General features: G+C 35.2%; 2 protein-coding genes across 3 annotated transcripts in view; both read right to left on the bottom strand.

Annotated features, from left to right (window-relative positions):
* Positions 1-1,931, bottom strand: part of LOC105452890 (diacylglycerol kinase 1) — a 97,020-nt gene extending 95,089 nt beyond the window's left edge. Inside the window, exon 1 of the mRNA XM_011694442.1 lies at positions 1,565-1,931. The gene's annotated coding sequence lies outside the window, so the exon portion shown is untranslated. The remainder of the gene's footprint in view (positions 1-1,564) is intronic.
* A 4,578-nt stretch (positions 1,932-6,509) lies between these two features.
* The window catches only part of LOC105452888 (stAR-related lipid transfer protein 3), a 10,095-nt gene continuing 7,704 nt past the window's right edge, over positions 6,510-8,900 (bottom strand). For both annotated transcript variants that reach the window (XM_011694437.1, XM_011694438.1), the window contains exons 8-11: positions 8,282-8,446; positions 8,059-8,163; positions 7,809-7,978; positions 6,510-7,693 (exon numbers count right to left, since the gene is read on the bottom strand). In XM_011694437.1, coding sequence (XP_011692739.1) covers positions 7,492-7,693; positions 7,809-7,978; positions 8,059-8,163; positions 8,282-8,446 — 642 coding nt within the window. In that variant the 3' untranslated portion in view covers positions 6,510-7,491. The remainder of the gene's footprint in view (positions 7,694-7,808; positions 7,979-8,058; positions 8,164-8,281; positions 8,447-8,900) is intronic.

Below are 8,900 nucleotides of genomic sequence, written 5' to 3'. Positions count from 1 at the left end.
ACACACACACACACACACACAAATATAAATCTAATATCGTTGTCAGACTTTCTCCTTCTTTTGATCAAAAAAAGACTATTCTTTTTGGCGACTTTAAAAGAATTTTTTTTTTTATGAAACGTGTAGTGACGATATAACATTAGAAATATGCATATAGATTTTAAAGTATATAGATTGTTTCTTCTAGAACTACATGATCGATATTTAATGGAAGATTTTCTGCCGATTTAGAATGGATTCGCCTTCAAGGATATAGATAGATAACGAAATCATATCATGCGAGTATAATTTCAAGCAGGGAATTTTCGTATAAGAATTAATTTCAAGAGAAATATAATATATTAAAAATATATAAGTAAATAAAATATAATATATTATATATTATATATATTATATATGTATAATAATTATATATAATAATTATATATTATATATATTATAATATATTATAATATGAAAGTAAATAATAACTTCCTGCAACACTCTAGAAGAAACTAATTATCGGGGCATTCGGTTTGTGTTAGCAACCGATTGCCTTATCACTAGACATACCGACGACGAATTAATCACTTTCAGTTTCGAGATAATTTCTTAAAAAATTAGTTATTTCTCTAGATTATAAGTTTTTCTGTGTTATCAAAAAAAATATATATAATAATTTGATGGGCTTAACATTAAAGTTGATATATTAATGTTGACACATATTATCCCGGATTTTGAAAATAATTCGTCAGGAAAGTTTGGTGTACAAAGTGTCCAGATATTAGTAGAAATTAATAATGTTATCATATTATATATTAATCAAAATACCGTCAAATAATATTCAATAATTTATCAGTCAATGATTTATTTATTCACTAAATTTTTTAACTTTTCGCGTTGGGCTCTTCGTGTGATTTAAACTGAAATTCTTTTCAGGCACAAATTAAATTATTATTTCTAATCGTATGGAGACAAGATATATAATAATTTTATATAACATTTTTAGGTAATTCCATTTCTATTTTGAGAAAGATCTTTATACAAGAATTGTTTTTATTGTTGCCTATATTCCCACTTTAAGATGATGTTATCGCTTTCTGTAAGCAAGCTTTCTATAAACATCCGTACACATCCACACGCTCTTTCTTAATCCCTCCGGAATTGTCATAGCATTGAGCCACGCTTGATGCAGTTTACCTTGTTTGGACCAAGGATAATCGTAATGTACCCGAGGGACATACTGTCCGCGAATCGCGCGCGCGTCGCACGTCGCAATAAAATGTAACGGAGCCGATCGGAGCGCGAGTAAATCGAGTACTTCCGCGAGCGATCGAAGTGTGTTACGAGAGGGTGGCTGTAACCGGCGCGGCGCGCGGCGCAACGGGCGGACGCGTGTCGCGGCGAGGAACGTCGAGCAATATAAAATGATCGAAGGGCGCGCAGAAAAGGGAGAAAGAACACCAAAAAAAAAAAAAAAAAAAAAACAGAGAGAGAAGAAAGAGCGCGGTGGAACGCGCGAAGAAACGGCGAGAGAACGTTCGCTCGCGAAGGAGATGAGAATAAAACGGGCAAATGTATTTACCATTTCCGCGCCATCGCGCCGCGTATCGGACGCTCCAGGTGCGCGGCCGCTCTCTCACATCCTTGTCGTCTTCATCGTCCTCGGCCGGCGCCCTGTAGGCCCTCGGTGATAAACCGCGAGGAAAGGAGGCACGCGGAATCGACCGCGCGCGCGCCGATTTGATCGCTCGTCAGAGTCGTCGGTGCAATGCCGCGCGAGTACAAATGTCTTTCTCTCTCCCTCTCTCTCTCTCTCTCTCTTTCTCTATCTATCTATCTATCTATCTATCTGTCTATCTGTGTCTTTCTTGCGGAGCTGCTCGGAGCCGCTGAATGCGACGGCACGTTGAAAAAGCAGCACGAGATGCGCACACGCGTGAAGCGCGGAGCCGACTGGCTCGGCTCGCCCGCCGAGATCTCCGGCCCCTGCGTCAGCGCCACCTGCTCCGCACGGATGCTGCCCCTGCAGCCGTCCGCCCGCGCAAAAATCCCCCGCGTTGCCCCGTCGTCCTCGCGCTGCGACAAAGAAGTGATGTCACCGGCATCTCGCTGTCGAAAAACACCTGATCCACATTTAAATATCATATTCAAATATCGTAACAATTAAGAGAGTATCTGAATATCCAAATTTCTAGATTAAAAGATTGTCTAAATATACCAAGATATGAAATAAGTATCTGTAATATCTAACGAAAAAAAAACGAATAAACATTATTTATATGTCTAGAAAAAGAATGAAATCTAAGTCGTTGAATATTAAGCGACATTAAATTATTTCGAATTATTTCTGCCAAAGTACTGGCTCCTGCAGTTAGCAGGTAATATCCCAGGCTCATTAACACACAGCTGCGTTTGCGTTTCCCGATATATCGAGAACTGAAATTCTCGTAATTCACAGCTCGATACGGCTCGTTTTGCAAGCGCTTATACAGTAGAAGCTGCAGATTTCAGCTGCGCATTGGGCCAGGTCTGCTATAATAATCCTATATGGCAAAATCACGCGGGAAAGACCCTACTGCTCTCCTCTTCGTAAATCAAAATGCAAGATCGTGTATCGCGTAGCGTGCGTTTATCAAACTTTTAAATTGAAGACTTCTTTTTCCGCACGGAAGATCGCTTTAGTTAATGTAATAATATATGATAATAAATACGTGCGAATCCTGATTTTATCATGCGCCGTTTCTCTCCCATTTAATCAACATCTGAAACGTCGGCCTTTCCACCAGCTGCTTCGCTCCACTTTCATTTTCCTTTGAGCCTTCATTTTACTAATTGAAGAGTTCCTTCCCTTTTGCCACGCCACGTTAGCCTTTGTGTCAGCATACCTCTCGAGTTTTCCATCGCGACGAAATTGTTTATTTCGCTGCAGGAAATGTTGTACAGCGCCGCGCGCTATAAAGTAAGTAGCAGCGTTATAAGGCGATGCCTTGAAAAATTGCTTCCTTTTCTGCTAAATCGTTGTCTGTCGCAGTCGACAAACAAATATATGTTCTTATGAGCCTGTTCAAAATTTAATTGGCAGCTTTTTTTTATTTGATCGGGTATCAATTGTCAAATAAATAAAGATGAAGAAAAGTTGATTAGCGGTGAGCGGTTAATACAAAAATCTAAAGAGAATTATAATGAAGGTTTAAAACAAAAATTACACGATGTATATTTTTAATATCATTTTCCGTTCTAAAAAGCACACATTATGTTTCCATGTAAAATTATTAAAGTTGTGAATTGCGAAGCAATTGCTATTTAAGATCACGAACGATTATTCTTCGATGAATGTCATGCCGGAAAAATACAATTTTCTGAAATGTTCGTCGCGTTGACACATTCAGAGAATCCCTTTTCTTTCCATTCCAGTCAAATTACGTCAAGCGTAATAACGGAAATGACTTTTTACGACGTGCATACCAGTCAAATATGAACAATACAAATGTCAATTCGCACGCGGGCTACGCGCGCCGCGAACAAGGTACGTGTGGGGAATCGCGAATGACGTTCAAAATCCAACAATTTACCCCGCCGGCTGCATTCTGCGTACGATTCGCGGTATATTGTTCTCTATTGTTCGCGTGCATGCTCGCACTCGTAATAATCACGTTGTGCGATCCTTATATGCGGCTGCAACAGAGTGATGAATCATCATCTATCTCGATGTCACCCGATCATTAGATCCACATGCGTCTGCACGTGTTAATTTTTCAAATTAATCAATCGCGCGACGTCAAATTTTCCGATTCCGCGAAGAAGGAAATTTTTTATGCAACATTGTTATACTTTCAGATTGCGTCATTGTGTAATTAACAGGGCAATTCGCAATTTATACGTTCGCGTGTCTCGAATATATTATATTTTGATCTTTGATATTTCGCACCGAAACAATGAGACGTGTATATATGTGCACTCTGTATAAATCTTTTTCAAAAAGAATCACACATATTAATCTTAATTGTTTGCATCACCTCTGACATTTATTTCACAATTCGCGCGTTCTGTACTCACGGCGTTGTTTAATTAATTAAATTTAATTTCGAGGAACAAAGGAGGAGCGTACCTGCAAGATAAATAATAATCTTATCACGCCTTCTTATATTACCCTCTTGTTTATAGGTAGATGCACGAGAAATTTATCACGAACTGATGATAAGGCTTTATAATTTTACGATGTAATAAGGGACGATAAATTCCCATGACATTACGAAATCAACGCGAAATTGAACGTGGAGATCACATGACACGCTAAATCTTAACGCTGCGTCAGATTTGGACGGGTCTGAACTGCAGCTGAACTTGCATTTCTCTACCGCATAAGCGTAAACTAATGAAACCGGCCGCATCGAGCTTTGAATTACGAGAATATTAACTCGCGATATCGAGGAATTCAAAGTGGTTACGTACTAATAAACTAAGGTATTATCTGGTATAACCATAGAACAGATATTCAAACGGAAACGACACAAATTTACAGGGCTACACACCGTTTAATATTCGACAATTTAGATTATATTTTGTAACGCTGAAAATACTTACGACCCTGGAAAGTGTTGCTTTTTTGTCTAAATTTTATTAATATATAAATACTTCCTTCAATCATATTAATTATCCCACAATATAATTAATATTATTTAAGTTTTTTTTATAATTTGATCCTCAACAGTATCAGAATAATCTCTTTAATTTTGCGGGATTTTCATATGCAAACGTCTACGGTTGTTCTGTCAAATTAACCGAGTACATTAACTGTTATTTCACACATAATAGTACACAACATATTTATGCATTCAATGAAATTAAAATTCTTTTGATATTTTGATATGCAAAATATACGATATGCGGAACGCGCGATAAGCTTAATTATGTAACATTATTGTGAAGCAATATCGGTGTGCGCCGCCATATAATCATGTTAATTAATGCATACTAGAGTACACGGATTTACCGCAATTACCGCTTCTATCCGTTTTGCCATTAATCTTCGTGTCTCCATTCCCCGTATGCCGCGTATATACGCGTGGCGCGCACATATTTTGGCGTTTAACAATCAACGAGTAATGGGTGTTCAATAATTTATGCGCCGCAAGAACGGCTGAACTTTACACGATTACAAATAAATGGAAACTAACGAGCGAAAGCAACGCTGCCATTATCTCGCTACGCTTGTGTGAAGACAGGAGATTTGACGCGTCTAAGAAAACAACGAGATACGATCTTTCCTCTTGGATTTATTGGTCTAAGGCTAAAATCTTTTAACATCCGAATCCATGCCGGACTTATAAAATCATCTTCGGATTATACTATCCTTATTCTATCCTGCCGCGGGACACATTTTCGTTGACCTATTTAACGTAATATCGCGTCGCGCAAGCATATCTCCACAGGAAAAATGCAGGAGCATACTGCACAAGTGATATAGCGACACTTAGAAAATACAAATTACTAAAATTATTTTGATATATATATATATAGTATTATGAACATACATAAATAAAATAGTATTTTTTTTTATAGGATATCCAAGCGTACGCATGCTCTGTCGCGTTTATTTCGCTATGCAATACAGTCATGTGTCAAATTCATGCAGTCTTTTTTAACAATGTAGATCACAACGCATGAAATATCTAAAAATGAAAGTATAATTTGATAATATGGATACGTTGTGTATAAAATCGACGTATATACTATACATTGAACAGCTTAAAAGTAATATCATTTTCGATCTCGTTAGAAGATCTAACTTTAACTATTAATATACTTATATACATATATATGAAAATCAAAAGATTAATTTTACCGAATATATTTGTGTGTGTGTGTGTATTCGGTAAGTAAAATTAATCTTTCAACTAGATAATTTAAAGTATTTCTTTCTCTCTCAACAAATCATAAAATTATATAAACTTAAGCTACATATGTTGCTTTACTACAAAATAGGCCAATTATTTTTTGTTCAAAATTATTTTAGCGAGGAAAACAGCTTATTTTTTAAAAACTATCAATAAAGATCAACGAACTATCATTTCCTTCTTTCTAATATATCACTATCATCATTGTTCTTCTTAATATACTTTTTTTCTATAACATTCCGCACTTGTTATCATACATTAGGTAACACTATTACGTAACATCGATCACATAAACAGAGATGACATGAATAGAACGAAAGATTCCTCGAAATTGGAAGCGTGCTCGTAAATCATCACTATTTTATCTCCATACAAATCATATCATTTAAAATTGCACAATTAAATGCTTGTCGGATCGCGCGGTCATTCTATATCGCTCATATCACCGATCTAATGCTAATTAAACGAAAAAATTATCAGGAATAAACGTGCAACTGTATATGCATTTTCCGTAATTTAGCCGAGAAAATAAATTTTCATACGTATGAAAGTAATGTGCGTTTGTTCATTCTTATTAAATGTACGAAATTGGCCAATGCATACCGTACGCATAATAATTCTATCAATCTTAGGGACATCTATTTAATGACTGCATGCTTCATTTAAATGCACATTATATATACAGTATCGATATACAGTATATTAGGCTTTACGATTCAAATTAAAGGTAAGGAGGAAAAACTCTTTAATGAAAAACTGTAAAAAATACTAAAACAAATACATAAAAAAAATTATTAGTATATTTCTATGTTACTTTTTAAATATCACGGCTTCATTTTTGCGTGATATGCGAACAGACGCGCGCGTTAAACACATACGTATGTCACATTTGCGATATACTATATACATTGTATGTCGAAGATGCACTTAACCGAACATTCATAGGCACTTACCAAAAACATTTAATATATTATAATTCTTAACTATTACTACGCGATATACTTTATAAAAGAAGAATAGAGTAATGATTAGAATAGAATAGTATGTCCCTTCCTTGTTCGCCTATCATAGTTAGAAATAATCTTATGAGAAAAAAGTACAATTTTTAAAGTAAAACTCTACAGAGTGTTGATAATATTCATGTGTCAACATTGAGATAAAATTTATATCTCAATGTCGATACATGAATATTATCAACACTCGACCACTAAAATAATTGACGAGAATAATTCGGTTACAAATATAATTGGAACATACTTATGTTTATATAAAACTGTAATTCTGTTTTATACATTTGTGACTTCAATCGCACTTCGCTGGTAAAAAAATTCTGATGTCTTAAATGTTATTCATTTCAGAATTGTTCAAAAATCAAACAAAGCGTGTCTTAAAAAAAAAAAAAAAAAAAAAAAAACGCTTTGCCTTCCGCATTATAAAACGTATTATCTGTCAAGTCTACAATTACAATTTTAATATTCTTTTTTCTTTATATGTATGTACGTATTATATATGTATACGTCAATACATATAGTGGATTAAAAAAAAACGTAGATCTAACGTAGTACATAAACGAATGCAGATATTTCAGCTTATCAGTTTTATGAATAATGTACTAGATTGGCGGTTTTTGCATGTCATTCAAGTATTCCCTTAAATATGCCATGAAGTTTACTAGACTAGTGGATATAGATCTATCTACAACAGTTTGTGGTATCCAGCCTTTCAAATTTGTATTCAGCATCCAGGTGAAACGACATTTATCAGCTTCATCAGGTAACTGTTCTGTGACGAAACAGCTTATACCATTTTCACCCCTTAAAAAAAGAATAATTTAAAGTAATAGAGTCAATCCTTTCTTGTTTCTCTCTCTTCCTTTTTTTCTTATATGTGCATTACAAAATTGCATTATATACAATTTTGAGATCTCACCTTGTCACGTTTGGGCGAATTTCAACTGACGCAGGAACCGATACAGCGGTGACGTAATAATTGTCGCTTTTCTTACGATTTCTTAAAATAACGAAATCTCGCGCGGTAACGAGGCCGCCGCCATAAGGCCTTGTTGCTTGGTAAACAATATCCGTGTTTTCGTCAATATACTGTTTAAAATAAATTTTGTTATAACAAAAAGCATTTTAGTAGGAAAAAGGAGAGTAAAAAAAATTGTAATTTTACTGACCTGCAATTTGATTGAATCCGTCACAAGCTTGTTCCACGAAACTTGTTCCTCGATATTATCAAACAGTAAATCGATCACTATGCTAGCAGGCGCATCGACAATACCCTTAAATAATGATTAAATTGTTTTAATCGTTTATAAAATTAATTTTTTTTCTCATTGAAAAATTCTGCAGCTTTTTAATTTATAATATTCATTTCAATGTACACTACATGCAACTTACCGTGATCTTCATGACCTTTCCGTCTAATTTCCATTCCGGTGGAAGCTGCATACAGGATATCTCATCGTTGTCGTTTGTTATAGTTATGTCCTTCCATTCTTTCGATATTAATAAATCTTGACAATCTTGTAACATTTTAGACGTCCTCATTTTATATTCCTCGATCTAAAAGAAAAGCACATAAAGAATACTTTAATTAATATCTACAGATTCAATGAATATTTTTAATACAACTAAATTCAAGAGCGCCTTCTGTGGTCACGGCTGGATCTTACAATTAGATGCCTAATGAATTCTATATGGTTCTATATAATTTCTTAACTCCATGTTTAGCCGTTAAACTGCGCGTCGATTAAATGTTCGGACTTCAAACGCAATCACTAGCTGAGGCTATGGAATAGAGATATCATATTGGTCTTCAATTCTTAATAAATCGATGCTTTATAAGCATTTTAAAATACTGAAAATAACTTATTGCGAAAAATATTACCTCAGCCAGGATTTGAACTTGGGACTTCTAGACTTTCCGGGGCGAGCGTCTTAACCAGCTCGACCACCGAAGCATTGTGATAATATTTATCGCAATAGTCGGTATATACACACACACACACACACACAC

Source organism: Wasmannia auropunctata, unplaced genomic scaffold (genome assembly GCF_000956235.1).
Source record: "Wasmannia auropunctata unplaced genomic scaffold, wasmannia.A_1.0 LD336026.1, whole genome shotgun sequence".
In the NCBI taxonomy this organism is placed as follows: Eukaryota; Metazoa; Arthropoda; class Insecta; order Hymenoptera; family Formicidae; genus Wasmannia; species Wasmannia auropunctata.
This window is presented reverse-complemented; position numbering and strand designations above follow the sequence as displayed.